General features: G+C 50.7%; 1 protein-coding gene across 1 annotated transcript in view; it reads left to right on the forward strand.

Moving 5' to 3' along the window:
* Positions 1-19,504, forward strand: part of LOC144953992 (calsequestrin-1-like) — a 50,657-nt gene that overhangs the window by 17,349 nt on the left and 13,804 nt on the right. Inside the window, exons 4-7 of the mRNA XM_078884582.1 lie at positions 3,883-3,983; positions 6,898-7,009; positions 9,655-9,728; positions 11,256-11,386. Of these exons, the coding sequence (XP_078740708.1) occupies positions 3,883-3,983; positions 6,898-7,009; positions 9,655-9,728; positions 11,256-11,386 (418 nt within the window). The remainder of the gene's footprint in view (positions 1-3,882; positions 3,984-6,897; positions 7,010-9,654; positions 9,729-11,255; positions 11,387-19,504) is intronic.

A 19,504-nucleotide genomic window follows, 5' to 3' on the forward strand; every position in this document is an offset into this window, starting at 1 on the left:
TAACTAGCACACTAACTAGTACACTAACTAGCACACTAACTAGTACACTAACTAGCACACTAACTAGTACACTAACTAGTACACTAACTAGTACACTAACTAGCACACTAACTAGTACACTAACTAGCACACTAACTAGCACACTAACTAGCACACTAACTAGCACACTAACTAGTACACTAACTAGTACACTAACTAGCACACTAACTAGTACACTAACTAGCACACTAACTAGTACACTAACTAGCACACTAACTAGTACACTAACTAGTACACTAACTAGTACACTAACTAGAACACTAACTAGTACACTAACTAGTACACTAACTAGTACACTAACTAGTACACTAACTAGCACACTAACTAGCACACTAACTAGCACACTAACTAGTGCACTAACTAGTACACTAACTAGTACACTAACTAGTACACTAACTAGTACACTAACTAGTACACTAACTAGTACACTAACTAGCGCACTAACTAGCACACTAACTAGCACACTAACTAGTACACTAACTAGCACACTAACTAGCACACTAACTAGCACACTAACTAGCACACTAACTAGTACACTAACTAGTACACTAACTAGCACACTAACTAGTACACTAACTAGCACACTAACTAGCACACTAACTAGCACACTAACTAGCACACTAACTAGTACACTAACTAGTACACTAACTAGCACACTAACTAGTACACTAACTAGCACACTAACTAGTACACTAACTAGCACACTAACTAGTACACTAACTAGTACACTAACTAGTACACTAACTAGCACACTAACTAGTACACTAACTAGCACACTAACTAGCACACTAACTAGCACACTAACTAGTACACTAACTAGTACACTAACTAGCACACTAACTAGTACACTAACTAGCACACTAACTAGCACACTAACTAGTAACACTAACTAGTACACTAACTAGCACACTAACTAGCACACTAACTAGTACACTAACTAGTACACTAACTAGCACACTAACTAGTACACTAACTAGTACACTAACTAGTACACTAACTAGCACACTAACTAGCACACTAACTAGTACACTAACTAGTACACTAACTAGTACACTAACTAGCACACTAACTAGCACACTAACTAGTACACTAACTAGTACACTAACTAGTACACTAACTAGCACACTAACTAGCACACTAACTAGTACACTAACTAGTACACTAACTAGCACACTAACTAGTACACTAACTAGTACACTAACTAGCACACTAACTAGCACACTAACTAGTACACTAACTAGTACACTAACTAGCACACTAACTAGTACACTAACTAGTACACTAACTAGCACACTAACTAGTACACTAACTAGTACACTAACTAGTACACTAACTAGCACACTAACTAGCACACTAACTAGTACACTAACTAGCACACTAACTAGCACACTAAGTAGTACACTAACTAGCACACTAACTAGTACACTAACTAGTACACTAACTAGCACACTAACTAGTACACTAACTAGCACACTAACTAGTACACTAACTAGCACACTAACTAGTACACTAACTAGTACACTAACTAGTACACTAACTAGCACACTAACTAGTACACTAACTAGCACACTAACTAGCACACTAACTAGCACACTAACTAGTACACTAACTAGTACACTAACTAGCACACTAACTAGTACACTAACTAGCACACTAACTAGTACACTAACTAGCACACTAACTAGTACACTAACTAGTACACTAACTAGCACACTAACTAGCACACTAACTAGCACACTAACTAGCACACTAACTAGCACACTAACTAGTACACTAACTAGTACACTAACTAGCACACTAACTAGTACACTAACTAGCACACTAACTAGTACACTAACTAGCACACTAACTAGTACACTAACTAGTACACTAACTAGTACACTAACTAGTACACTAACTAGCACACTAACTAGCACACTAACTAGCACACTAACTAGCACACTAACTAGTACACTAACTAGTACACTAACTAGCACACTAACTAGTACACTAACTAGCACACTAACTAGTACACTAACTAGCACACTAACTAGTACACTAACTAGTACACTAACTAGTACACTAACTAGCACACTAACTAGTACACTAACTAGCACACTAACTAGCACACTAACTAGCACACTAACTAGCACACTAACTAGTACACTAACTAGTACACTAACTAGCACACTAACTAGTACACTAACTAGCACACTAACTAGTACACTAACTAGCACACTAACTAGTACACTAACTAGTACACTAACTAGTACACTAACTAGCACACTAACTAGTACACTAACTAGCACACTAACTAGCAACACTAACTAGCACACTAACTAGTACACTAACTAGCACACTAACTAGCACACTAACTAGCACACTAACTAGCACACTAACTAGTACACTAACTAGCACACTAACTAGTACACTAACTAGCACACTAACTAGTACACTAACTAGTACACTAACTAGTACACTAACTAGCACACTAACTAGTACACTAACTAGCACACTAACTAGCACACTAACTAGCACACTAACTAGCACACTAACTAGTACACTAACTAGTACACTAACTAGCACACTAACTAGTACACTAACTAGCACACTAACTAGTACACTAACTAGCACACTAACTAGTACACTAACTAGTACACTAACTAGTACACTAACTAGCACACTAACTAGTACACTAACTAGCACACTAACTAGCAACACTAACTAGCACACTAACTAGCACACTAACTAGTACTAACTAACTAGTACTAGTTAGTTAGTACTAGTTAGTACTATTACCTAGCACTAGTCGTATGACCTCTGCGTAACCTCTGTGTAGGCGTCACCGAGGAGGACAGAGTGACCTCTGTGTGACCTCTGCGTGACCTCTGTTTGACCTCTACGTGACCTCTTTGTGACCTCTGTGTAGGCGTGACTTAGGTGGACAGTGTGACCTCTGCGTGACCTCTGTGTGACCTCTGTGTGACATCTGTGTGACCTCTGCGTGACCTCTGTGTAGGCATGACTTAGGTGGACAGCGTGACCTCTGTGTGACCTCTGTTTGACCTCTACGTGACGTCTGTGTGACCTCTGTGTGGGCGTGACCGAGGTGGACAGCGTGACCTCTACGTGACCTCTTTGTGACCTCTGCGTGCCCCGTGTAGGCGTGACCGAGGTGGACAGCGTGACCTCTGTGTGACCTCTGCGTGACCTCTGTGTGACCTCTGTGTAGGCGTGACCGAGGTGGACAGTGTGACCTCTGTGTGACCTCTGCGTGACCTCTGCGTGACCTCTGTGTAGGCGTGACAAAGGTAGACAGCGTGCCCTCTACGTGACCTCTGCGTGACCTCTCCGTGACCTCTGTGTGACATCTGCATGACCTATACATGACCTCTGTGTAGGCGTGACCGAGGTGGACAGCGTGACCTCTGTGTGACCTCTACGTGACCTCTGTGTGACCCCTGTGTAGGCGTGACCGAGGTGGACAGCGTGACCTCTGTGTGACCTCTGCGTGACCTCTACATGACCTCTGCATGACCTCTGTGTAGGCGTCACCAAGGTGGACAACGTGACCTCTGCGTGACCTCTGTGTGACCTCTGCGTGACCTCTGTGTAGGCGTGACCGAGGTGGACAGCATGACCTTTGTGTGACCTCTGTGTGACCTCTACGTGACGTCTGCGTGACCTCTGTGTAGGCGTGACCGAGGTGGACAGCATGACCTTTGTGTGACCTCTGTTTGACCTCTACGTGACCTCTGTTTGACCTCTGCGTGACCTCTGTGTAGGCGTGACAGAAGTAGACAGCGTGACCTCTGTGTGACCTCTACGTGACCTCTGTGTGACCTCTGCGTGACCTCTGTGTAGGCGTGACCGAGGTGGACAGCATGTTCATCTTCAAGGACGACCATGTGGTGGAGTTTGACGGAGAGTTCTCTGCTGACGTCATCGTGGAGTTCATCCTGGACGTGAGGGCTGACTCACCAACTCAGTCACCCACTCAGTCACCCACTAAGTCGCCCGCTCAGTCACTCAGTCACTCACTCACTCAGTCAGTCACTCACTCACTCACTCAGTCACTCACTCAGTCACTCACTCACTCGCTCACCCACTCACTCACTCGCTCACTCACTCACTCAGTCACTCACTCAGTCACTCAGTCGCTCACTCGCTCAACCGCTCAGTCACTCACTCACTCAGTCACTCAGTCACTCACTCGCTCACTCACTCAGTCACTCACTCACTCACTCACTCACTCAGTCACTCACTCACTCACTCAGTGACCCACTCAGTCACCCGCTCAGTCACTCACTCAGTCACTCACTCAGTCACCCACTCAGTCACTCACTCACCCACTCGCTCACTCACTCAGTCACGCACTCACTCAGTCACTCAGTCACTTGCTCACTCACTCAGTCACTCACTAAGTCACTCACTCACTCGCTCACTCAGTCACCCACTCAGTCACCCACTCACTCACTCACTCAGTTGCTCAGTCGCTCGCTCAGTCACTCACTCACTCACCCACTCACTCGCTCACTGACTCGGTCAGTCACCCGCTCACTCAGTCACTCACTCGCTCACTCACCACTCACTCGCTCACTCACTCACTCACTCACTCACTCGCTCACTCACTCACTCAGTCACTCAGTCACTCGCTCACTCACTCACTCAGTCACTCACTCAGTCACTCACTCAGTCACTCACCCACTCACTCACTCAGTCACTCAGTCACTCACTCACCCACTCACTCACTCAGTCTCTCAGTCACTCACTCACTCACACACTCACTCACTCACTGACTCGCTCAGACACTCACCACTCACTCAGTCACTCAGTCACTCACTCAGTCACCCACTCACTCGCTCACCCACTCACTCACTCACTCAGTCACTCACTCAGACACTCACTCAGTCACTCACTCACTCGCTCGCTCACCCAATCACTCGCTCACCCACTCACTCACTGACTCGCTCGCTCACTTACCCACTCACCCACTCGCTCACTTACCCCCTCACTCACTCACTGACTCACTCACTCACTCACTGACTCACTCACTGAGACACTGACTCACTCACTGACTCACCACTGACTCACCCACTCACTCGCTCACTCACTCGCTCAGTCACTCGCTCAGTCACTCACTCACCCACTCACTCGCTCACTCAGTCACTCACTCACTGACTCACTCACTCACTCCCTCACTCATTCACTCACTCACTGACTCACTCACTCACTGACTCGCTCACTCACTCATCCACTCACTCACTCACTGACTCACCACTGACTCACCACTGATTCACTCACTGAGTCACTGACTCACTCACTCACCCACTCACTCACTCACTGACTCACTGACTCACTCACTCACTCGTTCACCCACTCACTGACTCACCCACTCACTCGCTCACTCACTCGCTCACTCGCTAACTCACTGACTCACTCACTGACTCACCACTGACTCACTCACTGAGTCACTCACTCACCCACTCACTCACTCACTCACCCACTCACTCACTCACTCACTCACTCGCTCACTCGCTAACTCACTGACTCACTCACTCACCCACTCACTGACTCACTCACTGACTCACCACTGACTCACTCACTGAGTCACTGACTCACTCACTCACTCACCCACTCACTCACTCACTGACTCACTGACTCACTCACTCACTCGCTCACCCACTCACTGACTCACCCACTCACTCGCTCACTCACTCGCTCACTCTCTAACTCACTGACTCACTGACTCACTCACTCACCCACTCACTGACTCACTCACTGACTCACCACTGACTCACTCACTGAGTCACTCACTCACTCACCGACTCACTCACTCACTCACTCGCTCACTCACTCACTGACTCACCCACTCACTCGCTCACTCACTCGCTCACTCGCTAACTCACTGACTCACTCACTCACCCACTCACTGACTCACTCACTGACTCACCACTGACTCACTCACTGAGTCACTAACTCACTCACCGACTCACTCACTCACTCACTCACTCGCTCACCCACTCACTGACTCACTCACTGACTCACCACTGACTCACTCACTGAGTCACTCACTCACTCACCGACTCACTCACTCACTCACTCGCTCACCCACTCACTGACTCACCCACTCACTCGCTCACTCACTCGCTCACTCGCTAACTCACTGACTCACTCACTCACCCACTCACTGACTCACTCACTGACTCACTCACTCACCCACTCACTGACTCACTCACTGACTCACCACTGACTCACTCACTGAGTCACTGACTCACTCACCGACTCACTCACTCACTCACTCACTGACTCACTGACTCACTCACTCGCTCACCCACTCACTGACTCACCCACTCACTCGCTCACTCACTCGCTCACTCGCTAACTCACTGACTCACTCGCTCACCCACTCACTGACTCACTCACTGACTCACCACTGACTCACTCACCGACTCACTCACTCACTCATTGTCTCACTCCCTCCATGATTCTATATCCATGGTGATATCTCCATGGTGATATCTCCATGGTGATATCTCCATGGTGATATCTCCATGGAGATATCTCCATGGTGATATCTCCATGGTGATATCTCCATGGTGATATCTCCATGGTGAGATTTCCATGGTGATGATGATGTTTCCATGGTGAGATCTCCATGGTGATGATGATATCTCCATGGTGAGATCTCCATGGAGATATCTCCATGGTGATATCTCCATGGTGATATCTCCATGGTGATATCTCCATGGTGATATCTCCATGGTGATATCTCCATGGAGATATCTCCATGGTGATATCTCCATGGTGATATCTCCATGGTGATATCTCCATGGTGATATCTCCATGGTGATGGTGACACCGTATCCATGGCGACAGCTTCTGGAGGACCCGGTGGAGATGCTGACTGGAGACGCTGAGCTGAGGGCGTTCCACTCGGTGGACGAGATTCCCAAAGTGGCCGGGTTCTTCAAGAACGATCAATCAGAGCGTGAGTCACTCACTCAGTCACTCAGTCACTCAGTCACTCAGTCAGTCACTCAGTCACTCACTCAGTCACTCAGTCACTCACTTAGTCACTCACTCACTCACTCAGTCAGTTAGTCAGTCAGTCACTCAGTCACTCACTCAGTCGTTTCACTCGGTGGACGAAATTCCCAAAGTGGCCGGGTTCTTCAAGAACGATCAATCAGAGCGTGAGTCACTCACTTAGTCACTCACTCAGTCACTCACTCAGTCACTCAGTCAGTCAGTCACTCAGTCAGTCACTCACTCAGTCAGTTAGTCAGTCAGTCACTCAGTCAGTCACTCAGTCACTCAGTCACTCACTCACTCAGTCACTCAGTCAGTCACTCAGTCAGTCAGTCACTCAGTCAGTCAGTCACTCAGTCAGTCAGTCACTCAGTCAGCCAGTCACTCAGTCAGTCACTCACTCAGTCAGTCAGTCAGTCAGTCACTCAGTCAGTCACTCAGTCACTCACTCACTCAGTCACTCAGTCAGTCACTCAGTCAGTCAGTCACTCAGTCACTCACTCAGTCACTCACTCAGTCAGTCAGTCACTCAGTCAGTCACTTAGTCACTCAGTTACTCACTCACTCAGTCACTCATCCACTCACCCACTCACCCACTCACTCACCCACTCACCCACTCACTCACCCACTCACTCAGTCACTCACTCACTCAGTCACTCAGTCAGTCACTCAGTCAGTCAGTCACTCAGTCACTCACTCAGTCACTCACTCAGTCAGTCAGTCAGTCACTCAGTCAGTCACTTAGTCACTCAGTTACTCACTCACTCAGTCACTCAGTCAGTCACTCAGTCAGTCAGTCACTCAGTCAGTCACTCAGTCACTCAGTCAGTCAGTCACTCAGTCAGTCGTTCCACTCGGTCGACGAGATTCCCAAAGTGGCCGGGTTCTTCAAGAACGATCAATCAGAGCGTGAGTCACTCACTTAGTCACTCAGTCACTCACTTAGTCACTCAGTCAGTCAGTCACTCACTCAGTCAGTCAGTCACTCACTCACTGAGCTGAGGGCGTTTCACTCGGTGGACGAGATTCCCAAAGTGGCCGGGTTCTTCAAGAACGATCAATCAGAGCGTGAGTCACTCACTTAGTCACTCAGTCACTCAGTCACTCAGTCAGTCAGTCAGTCACTCAGTTAGTCAGTCAGTCACTCAGTCAGTCACTCACTCAGTCAGTCACTCAGTCACTCACTCAGTCACTCACTCAGTCACTCACTCAGTCACTCAGTCAGTCACTCAGTCACTCAGTCAGTCAGTCACTCAGTCAGTCACTCAGTCACTCAGTCACTCACTCAGTCACTCACTCAGTCACTCAGTCAGTCACGCAGTCACTCAGTCACTCAGTCACTCAGTCAGTCACTCAGTCACTCAGTCACTCAGTCACTCACTCAGTCACTCACTCAGTCACTCACTCAGTCACTCAGTCAGTCACTCAGTCACTCAGTCACTCAGTCAGTCACTCAGTCACTCAGTCACTCAGTCACTCACTCAGTCACTCACTCAGTCACTCACTGTGCTGAGGGCGTTCCACTCGGTGGACGAGATTCCCAAAGTGGCCGGGTTCTTCAAGAACGATCAATCAGAGCGTGAGTCACTCGCTCAGTCACTCAGTCAGTCACTCACTCAGTCAGTCAGTCAGTTAGTCAGTTAGTCAGTCAGTTAGTCAGTCAGTCAGTCAGTTAGTCAGTTAGTCAGTCAGTTAGTCAGTTAGTCACTCAGTCAGTCACTTAGTCAGTCACTCACTCAGTCACTCAGTCAGTCACTCAGTCAGTCACTCACTCAGTCAGTCAGTTAGTCAGTTAGTCACTCACTCAGTCACTCACTCACCCACTCACTCACCCACTCACCCACCCACCCACTCACCCACCCACCCACTCACCCACCCACCCACTCACCCACCCACTCACCCACCCACCCACTCACCCACCCACTCACTCACCCACTCACTCACCCACTCACTCACCCACTCACTCACCCACTCACCCACCCACCCACTCACCCACTCACCCACCCACTCACCCACCCACTCACTCACCCACTCACCCACCCACCCACTCACCCACCGACTCACCCACCCACTCACCCACTCACTCACCCACTCACCCACCCACCTACTCACTCACCCACTCACTCACCCACTCACCCACCCACTCACTCACCCACTCACCCACCCACCTACTCACTCACCCACCCACTCACCCACCGACTCACCCACCCACCCACCCACTCACCCACCGACTCACCCACCCACTCACTCACCCACTCACCCACCCACCTACTCACTCACCCACTCACTCACCCACTCACTCACCCACCCACTCACCCACCCACCCACTCACCCACCGACTCACCCACCCACTCACCCACTCACTCACCCACCCACCCACCCACTCACTCACCCACTCACCCACCCACCCACTCACTCACCCACTCACCCACCCACTCACCCACCCACTCACTCACTCACCCACTCACCCACTCACCCACCCACCTACCCACTCACCCACCGACTCACCCACCCACTCACCCACTCACTCACCCACCCACCCACGCACTCACTCACCCACTCACCCACCCACTCACTCACCCACTCACCATCTGCTCCTTACAGACTACAAGGCCTATGAAGACGCTGCAAAAGATTTCCAACCGTACATCCCCTTCTACGCTACATTCGATAAAGCGGTGAGCGGGTGGTGAGCGGGAGGGGTGGGTTGGTGAGTGGGTGGGTGGGTGAGTGGGTGGGTGGGTGGGTGAGTGGGTGAGTGGGTGGGTGAGTGGGTGAGTGGGTGGGTGGGTGGGTGAGTGGGTGAGTGAGTGGGTGGGTGGGTGGGTGGGTGAGTGGGTGGGTGGGTGGGTGAGTGGGTGGGTGGGTGAGTGGGTGGGTGAGTGAATGGGTGGGTGGTTGAGTGAGTGGGTGAGTGAGTGGGTGAGTCGGTGGGTGAGTGGGTGGGTGGGTGAGTGGGTGGGTGAGTGGGTGAGTGAGTGGGTGGGTGAGTGGGTGAGTGAGTGAGTGAGTGGGTGGGTGAGTGAGTGGGTGGGTGGGTGAGTGGGTGGGTGGGTGAGTGAGTGAGTGGGTGGGTGAGTGGGTGGGTGGGTGAGTGGGTGAGTGGGTGAGTGGGTGGGTGGGTGGGCGAGTGGGTGGGTGGGTGAGTGAGTGAGTGGGTGGGTGAGTGGGTGGGTGGGTGAGTGAGTGGGTGGGTGAGTGGGTGAGTGGGTGAGTGGGTGGGTGGGTGAGTGGGCGGGTGGGTGAGTGGGTGGGTGGGTGGGTGGGTGAGTGAGTGAGTGGGTGGGTGAGTGGGTGGGTGAGTGGGTGGGTGAGTGGGTGGGTGAGTGGGTGGGTGGGTGGGTGATTGGGTGGGTGGGTGAGTGGGTGGGTGAGTGAGTGGGTGAGTGGGTGGGTGGGTTGGTGAGTGGGTGGGTTGGTGGGTGGGTGGGTGAGTGAGTGGGTGGGTGAGTGGGTGAGTGATTGAGTGGGTGGGTTGGTGAGTGGGTGGGTGAGTGAGTGGGTGGGTGGGTCTATGTGTGTGTGTTTCTGTGTGTGTGTCTGTGTTTGTGTCTATGTGTGTCTAAGTGTGTCTGTCTGTGTGTCTCTGTGTGTGTGTCTAAGTGTGTCTGTCTGTGTGTCTAAGTGTGTCTAAGTTTGTCTGTCTGTGTGTCTCTGTGTGTCTCTCTCTGTGTGTCTCTGTGTGCGTGTGTGTGTGTGTCTGTGTGTGTGTCTCTGTGTGTGTGTCTCTGTGTGTCTGTGTGTGTGTCTGTTTGTGTGTGTCTGTGTGTGTGTGTCTGTGTGTGTGTCTGTCTGTGTGTATGTGTGTGTGTCTGTGTGTGTGTGTCTATGTGTGTCTATCTAAGTGTGTGTGTCTGTGTGTGTGTGCCTATGTGTCTGTGTGTGTGTCTGTGTGTCTCTGTGTATGTGTCTGTGTGTGTGTCTGTGTGTGTGTCTGTCTGTGTGTCTCTGTGTGTGTGTCTGTGTGTGTCTGTGTGTGTGTCTGTCTGTGTGTCTGTGTGTGTGTGTCTGTGTGTGTGTCTGTCTGTGTGTCTCTGTGTGTGTGTCTATGTGTCTAAGTGTGTGTCTCTGTCTGTGTCTAAGTAGACTGCCAAGAAGTTGTCTCTCAAACTGAACGAGGTGGACGTCTATGTTTGTGTGTCTCTGTGTGTGTGTGTCTAAGTGTCTCAGTGTGTCTATCTACGTGTCACTGTGTGTCTAAGTAGACTGCCAAGAAGTTGTCTCTCAAACTGAACGAGGTCGACTTCTATGAGCCATTCACGTCGAAGGCCGTTTCCATTCCGGACAAACCCCACACGGAGGACGAGCTGGTGGCGTTCATCAAAGCGCACCGCAGGTACCCACTCACTCACCTACTCACCTACTCACCTACTCACTCACCTACTCACCTACTCACTCACTCACTCACTAATTCATTCACTCACTCACTCATCCACTCACTCACTCACTCACCTACTCACTCACCCACTCACTCACCCACTCACTCACCTACTCACTCACCTACTCACTCACCGACTCACCGACTCACCTACTCACCGACTCACCTACTCACCTACTCACCGACTCACCGACTCACCTACTCACCGACTCACCTACTCACCTACTCACCGACTCACCTACTCACCGACTCACCGACTCACCGACTCACCTACTCACCGACTCACCTACTCACCTACTCACCGACTCACCGACTCACCTACTCACCGACTCACCTACTCACCTACTCACCGACTCACCGACTCACCTACTCACCTACTCACCTACTCACCGACTCACCGACTCACCTACTCACCGACTCACCTACTCACCTACTCACCGACTCACCGACTCACCTACTCACCGACTCACCTACTCACCGACTCACCTACTCACCTACTCACCGACTCACCTACTCACCGACTCACCGACTCACCTACTCACCGACTCACCGACTCACCGACTCACCTACTCACCGACTCACCTACTCACCTACTCACCGACTCACCGACTCACCTACTCACCGACTCACCTACTCACCTACTCACCGACTCACCGACTCACCTACTCACCTACTCACCTACTCACCGACTCACCGACTCACCTACTCACCGACTCACCTACTCACCTACTCACCGACTCACCGACTCACCTACTCACCGACTCACCTACTCACCGACTCACCTACTCACCGACTCACCTACTCACCGACTCACCTACTCACCGACTCACCGACTCACCTACTCACCTACTCACCTACTCACCTACTCACTCACCTACTCACTCACCTACTCACCTACTCACTCACTCATCCACTCACTCACTCACTCACCTACCTACTCACCTACTCACTCACCTACTCACCGACTCACCTACTCACCTACTCACCGACTCACCTACTCACCTACTCACCTACTCACCTACTCACCTACTCACCTACTCACCTACTCACTCACCTACTCACCTACTCACTCACTCACCCACTCACTCATTCATTCACTCACTCACTCATCCACTCACTCACTCACTCACCTACCTACTCACCTACTCACTCACCTACTCACTCACCTACTCACCTACTCACTCACTCACCCACTCACTCATTCATTCACTCACTCACTCATCCACTCACTCACTCACTCACCTACCTACTCACCTACTCACTCACCTACTCACCGACTCACCTACTCACCTACTCACCGACTCACCTACTCACCTACTCACCTACTCACCTACTCACCTACTCACCTACTCACCGACTCACCTACTCACCTACTCACCGACTCACCGACTCACCTACTCACCTACTCACCGACTCACCTACTCACCGACTCACCTACTAACCTACTCACCGACTCACCGACTCACCTACTCACCGACTCACCTACTCACCGACTCACCGACTCACCTACTCACCGACTCACCTACTCACCGACTCACCTACTCACCTACTCACCGACTCACCGACTCACCTACTCACCGACTCACCTACTCACCGACTCACCGACTCACCTACTCACCGACTCACCTACTCACCGACTCACCTACTCACCTACTCACCGACTCACCGACTCACCTACTCACCGACTCACCTACTCACCTACTCACCTACTCACCGACTCACCTACTCACCTACTCACCGACTCACCTACTCACCGACTCACCGACTCACCTACTCACCGACTCACCTACTCACCTACTCACCGACTCACCTACTCACCTACTCACCGACTCACCGACTCACCTACTCACCGACTCACCTACTCACCTACTCACCGACTCACCTACTCACCTACTCACCGACTCACCGACTCACCTACTCACCGACTCACCTACTCACCTACTCACCGACTCACCGACTCACCTACTCACCGACTCACCTACTCACCTACTCACCTACTCACCTACTCACCGACTCACCTACTCACCTACTCACCGACTCACCTACTCACCTACTCACCGACTCACCGACTCACCTACTCACCGACTCACCGACTCACCTACTCACCGACTCACCTACTCACCTACTCACCGACTCACCTACTCACCTACTCACCGACTCACCTACTCACCTACTCACCGACTCACCTACTCACCTACTCACCGACTCACCGACTCACCTACTCACCGACTCACCGACTCACCTACTCACCGACTCACCTACTCACCTACTCACCGACTCACCTACTCACCTACTCACCGACTCACCTACTCACCTACTCACCGACTCACCGACTCACCTACTCACCGACTCACCTACTCACCTACTCACCGACTCACCTACTCACCTACTCACCGACTCACCTACTCACCTACTCACCGACTCACCGACTCACCTACTCACCGACTCACCGACTCACCTACTCACCGACTCACCTACTCACCTACTCACCGACTCACCTACTCACCTACTCACCGACTCACCGACTCACCTACTCACCGACTCACCTACTCACCTACTCACCGACTCACCGACTCACCTACTCACCGACTCACCTACTCACCTACTCACCGACTCACCTACTCACCTACTCACCGACTCACCTACTCACCTACTCACCGACTCACCTACTCACCTACTCACCGACTCACCTACTCACCTACTCACCGACTCACCTACTCACCTACTCACCGACTCACCTACTCACCTACTCACCGACTCACCGACTCACCTACTCACCGACTCACCTACTCACCTACTCACCTACTCACCGACTCACTCACCTACTCACTCACCTACTCACTCACCAACTCACTCACCTACTCACTCACCTACTCACCTACTCACCTACTGACTCACTCACCCACTCATTCATTCACTCACTCACTCACTCACCTACTCACCTACTCACCCACTCACCTACTGACTCACTCACCCACTCACTCACCCACTCACTCACCCACTCACCCACTCACTCACCCACTCATCCACTCACTCAACTACTCACTCACCTACTCACCTACTCAATCACTTACTCACTCACCTACCTACTCACCTACTCACCTACTCACTCAGTCACCTACTCACCTACTCACCTACTCACCCACTCACTCACTCACCCACTCACTCACTCACCTACTCACCTACTCACTCACTCACCCACTCACTCACTCACTCATCCACTCACTCACTCACTCACTCACCTACCTACTCACCTACTCACTCACCCACCCACCTACTCACCTACTCACCTACTCACTCACCTACTCACTCACCTACTCACCTACTCACCTACTCACTCACTCACCCACTCACTCACCCACTCACTCACCTACCTACTCACCTACTCACCTACTCACTCAGTCACCTACTCAGTTACTCACCTACTCACCCACTTACTCACCTACTCACTCACCTACTCACCTACTCACTCACCTACTCACCTACTCACTCACTCACCCACTCACTCACCTACTCACTCACCTACTCACCTACTCACCTACTCACTCACCTACTCACCTACTGACTCACCTACTCACCCACTCACCTACTCACCTACTCACCTACTCACCTACTCACTCACCTACTCACCCACTCACTCACTCATTCATTCACTCAATCATCCACTCACTCACCTACTCACTCACCTACTCACTCACCTACTCACTCACTCACCTACTCACTCACCTACTCACTCACCTACTCACTCACCTACTCACTCACTCACCTACTCACTCACCTACTCACTCACCTACTCACCTACTCACCTACTCACCTACTCACTCACTCACTCACCTACTCACCTACTCACCTACTCACTCACTCACCCACTCACTCACCTACCTACTCACCTACTCACCTACTCACCTACTCACTCAGTCACCTACTCACCTACTCACCAACTCACCCACTTACTCACCTACTCACTCACCTACTCACCTACTCACTCACCTACTCACCTACTCACCCACTTACTCACCTACTCACTCACCTACTCACCTACTCACTCACCTACTCACCTACTCACTCACTCACCCACTCACTCACCTACTCACTCACCTACTCACCTACTCACCTACTCACCTACTCACTCACCTACTCACCTACTGACTCACTCACTCACCCACTCACTCACCCACTCATTCATTCATTTACTCACCCACCTACTCACTCACCTACTCACTCACCTACTCACCTACCTACTCACCTACCTACTCACCTACTCACCTACTCACCTACTCACTCACCTACTCACCTACCTACTCACCTACTCACCTACTCACCTACTCACTCACCCACTCACTCACCTACTCACCCACTTACTCACCTACTCACTCACCTACTCACCTACTCACTCACCTACTCACCCACTCACCTACTCACCTACTCACTCACCTACTCACTCACCTACTCACCTACCTACTCACCTACTCACTCACCTACTCACCCACTCACCTACTCACCTACTCACTCACCTACTCACCCACTCACCTACTCACCTACTCACCTACTCACCTACTCCCTCACCTACTCACCCACTCACTCACTCATTCATTCACTCAATCATCCACTCACTCACCTACTCACTCACTCACTCACCTACTCACTCACCTACTCACTCACCTACTCACCTACCTACTCACCTACTCACCTACCTACTCACCTACTCACCTACTCACTCACCCACTCACTCACCTACTCACCCACTCACCTACTCACCCACTCACCTACTCACCTACTCACCTACTCACTCACTCACCCACTCACTCACCCACTCACTCACCTACCTACTCACCTACTCACCTACTCACTCAGTCACCTACTCACCTACTCACCTACTCACCCACTTACTCACCTACTCACTCACTTACTCACCTACTCACTCACCTACTCACCTACTCACTCACCCACTCACTCACCTTCTCACTCACCTACTCACCTACTCACCTACTCACCCACTCACTCACCTACTCACTCACCTACTCAACTACTGACTCACTCACTACCCACTCACTCACCTACTCACTCACCTACTCACCCACTCACCTACTCACCTACTCACCTACTCACCTACTCACTCACCTACTCACCCACTCACTCACTCACTCATTCATTCATTCACAAAATCATCCACTCACTCACCTACTCACTCACCTACTCACTCACTCACCTACTCACTCACCTACTCACTCACCTACTCACCTACCTACTCACCTACTCACCTACCAACTCACCTACTCACTCACCTACGCACCCATTCACCTACTCACCTACTCACCTACTCACCTACTCACTCACCTACTCACCCACTCACTCATTCATTCATTCACTCAATCATCCACTCACTCACCTACTCACTCACCTACTCACTCACTCACCTACTCACTCACCTACTCACTCACCTACTCACCTACTCACCTACTCACCTACTCACTCACTCATTCATTCACTCAATCATCCACTCACTCACCTACTCACTCACTCACTCACCCACTCACCTACTCACTCACCTACTCACCTATCTACTCACCTACTCACTCACCTACTCACCTACTCACCTACTCACCCACTTACTCACCTACTCACTCACCTACTCACCTACTCACCTACTCACCTACCTACTCACCTACTCACTCACCTACTCACCTACTCACCTACTCACCTACTCACTCACCTACTCACTCACCTACTCACTCACTCACCTACTCACCTACTCACCTACCTACTCACCTACTCACTCACTCACTCACCTACTCACTCACCTACTCACTCACCAACTCACTCACCTACTCACTCACCTACTCACCTATCTACTCACCTACTCACCTACCTACTCACCTACCTACTCACCTACTCACCTACTCAACTACTCACTCACCTACTCACCCACTCACTCACTCACTCATTCATTCACTCACTCCCCTACTCACTCACCTACTCACCTACTCACCTACCTACTCACCTACCTACTCACCTACTCACTCACTCACCCACTCACCTACTCACCTACCTACTCACCTACTCACTCACCTACTCACCTACTCACTCACCTACTCACCTACTCACTCACCTACTCACTCACCTACTCACCTACCTACTCACCTACTCACCTACCTACTCACCTACTCACTCACCTACTCACCTACTCACCTACTCACCTACTCACTCACTCATTCATTCACTCAATCATCCACTCACTCACCTACTCACTCACTCACTCACCCACTCACCTACTCACTCACCTACTCACCTATCTACTCACCTACTCACTCACCTACTCACCTACTCACCTACTCACCCACTTACTCACCTACTCACTCACCTACTCACCTACTCACCTACTCACCTATCTACTCACCTACTCACTCACCTACTCACCTACTCACCTACTCACTCACTCACCCACTCAACCACTCACTCAATTACTCACTCATCCACTCACCTACTCACTCACCTACTCACCTACTCACCTACCTACTCACCTATCTACTCACCTACTCACTCACCTACTCACCTACTCACCCACTCACCTACTGACTCACTCACCTTTTCACTCACCTACTCACCTACTCACCCACCTACTCACCTACTCACCTACCTACTCACCTACTCACTCACCTACTCACCTACTCACTCACCTACTCACTCACCTACTCATCTACCTACTCACCTACTCACTTACTCACTCACTCACCAACTCACTCACCTACTCACCTACCTACTCACCTACTCACTCAGTCACCTACTCACCTACTCACCCACTTACTCACCTACTCACTCACCTACTCACCTACTCACTCACCTACTCACCTACTCACTCAGTCACCTACTCACCTACTCACCCACTTACTCACCTACTCACTCACCTACTCACCTACTCACTCACCTACTCACCTACTCACTCACCCACTCACTCACCTACTCACTCACCTACTCACTCACCTACTCACCTACTCACCTACTCACCTACCTACTCACCTACTCACTCACCTACTCACTCACCTACTCACCTACTCACTCACCTACTCACCCACTCACTCATTCATTCATTCACTCAATCATCCACTCACTCACCTACTCACTCACCTACTCACTCACTCACCTACTCACTCACCTACTCACTCACCTACTCACCTACCTACTCACCTACTCACCTACCTACTCACCTACTCACTCACCTACTCACCTACTCACCTACTCACCTACTCACTCACCCATTCATTCACTCAATCATCCACTCACTCACCTACTCACTCACCTACTCACTCACTCACCTACTCACTCACCTACTCACTCACCTACTCACCTACTCACCTACTCACTCACTCATTCATTCACTCAATCATCCACTCACTCACCTACTCACTCACTCACTCACCCACTCACCTACTCACTCACCTACTCACCTATCTACTCACCTACTCACTCACCTACTCACCTACTCACCTACTCACCCACTTACTCACCTACTCACTCACCTACTCACCTACTCACCTACTCACCTATCTACTCACCTACTCACTCACCTACTCACCTACTCACCTACTCACTCACTCACCCACTCAACCACTCACTCAATTACTCACTCATCCACTCACCTACTCACTCACCTACTCACCTACTCACCTACCTACTCACCTATCTACTCACCTACTCACTCACCTACTCACCTACTCACCCACTCACCTACTGACTCACTCACCTTTTCACTCACCCACTCATTCATTCACTCACTCATCCACTCACTCATCTACTCACCCACTCACCTACTGACTCACTCACCCACTCACTCACCTACTCACCTACTCACCCACCTACTCACCTACTCACCTACCTACTCACCTACTCACTCACCTACTCACCTACTCACTCACCTACTCACTCACCTACTCATCTACCTACTCACCTACTCACTTACTCACTCACTCACCAACTCACTCACCTACTCACCTACCTACTCACCTACTCACTCAGTCACCTACTCACCTACTCACCCACTTACTCACCTACTCACTCACCTACTCACCTACTCACTCA

This window comes from Lampetra fluviatilis, unplaced genomic scaffold (assembly GCF_964198595.1).
Source record: "Lampetra fluviatilis unplaced genomic scaffold, kcLamFluv1.1 SCAFFOLD_350, whole genome shotgun sequence".
Taxonomy (NCBI): Eukaryota; Metazoa; Chordata; class Hyperoartia; order Petromyzontiformes; family Petromyzontidae; genus Lampetra; species Lampetra fluviatilis.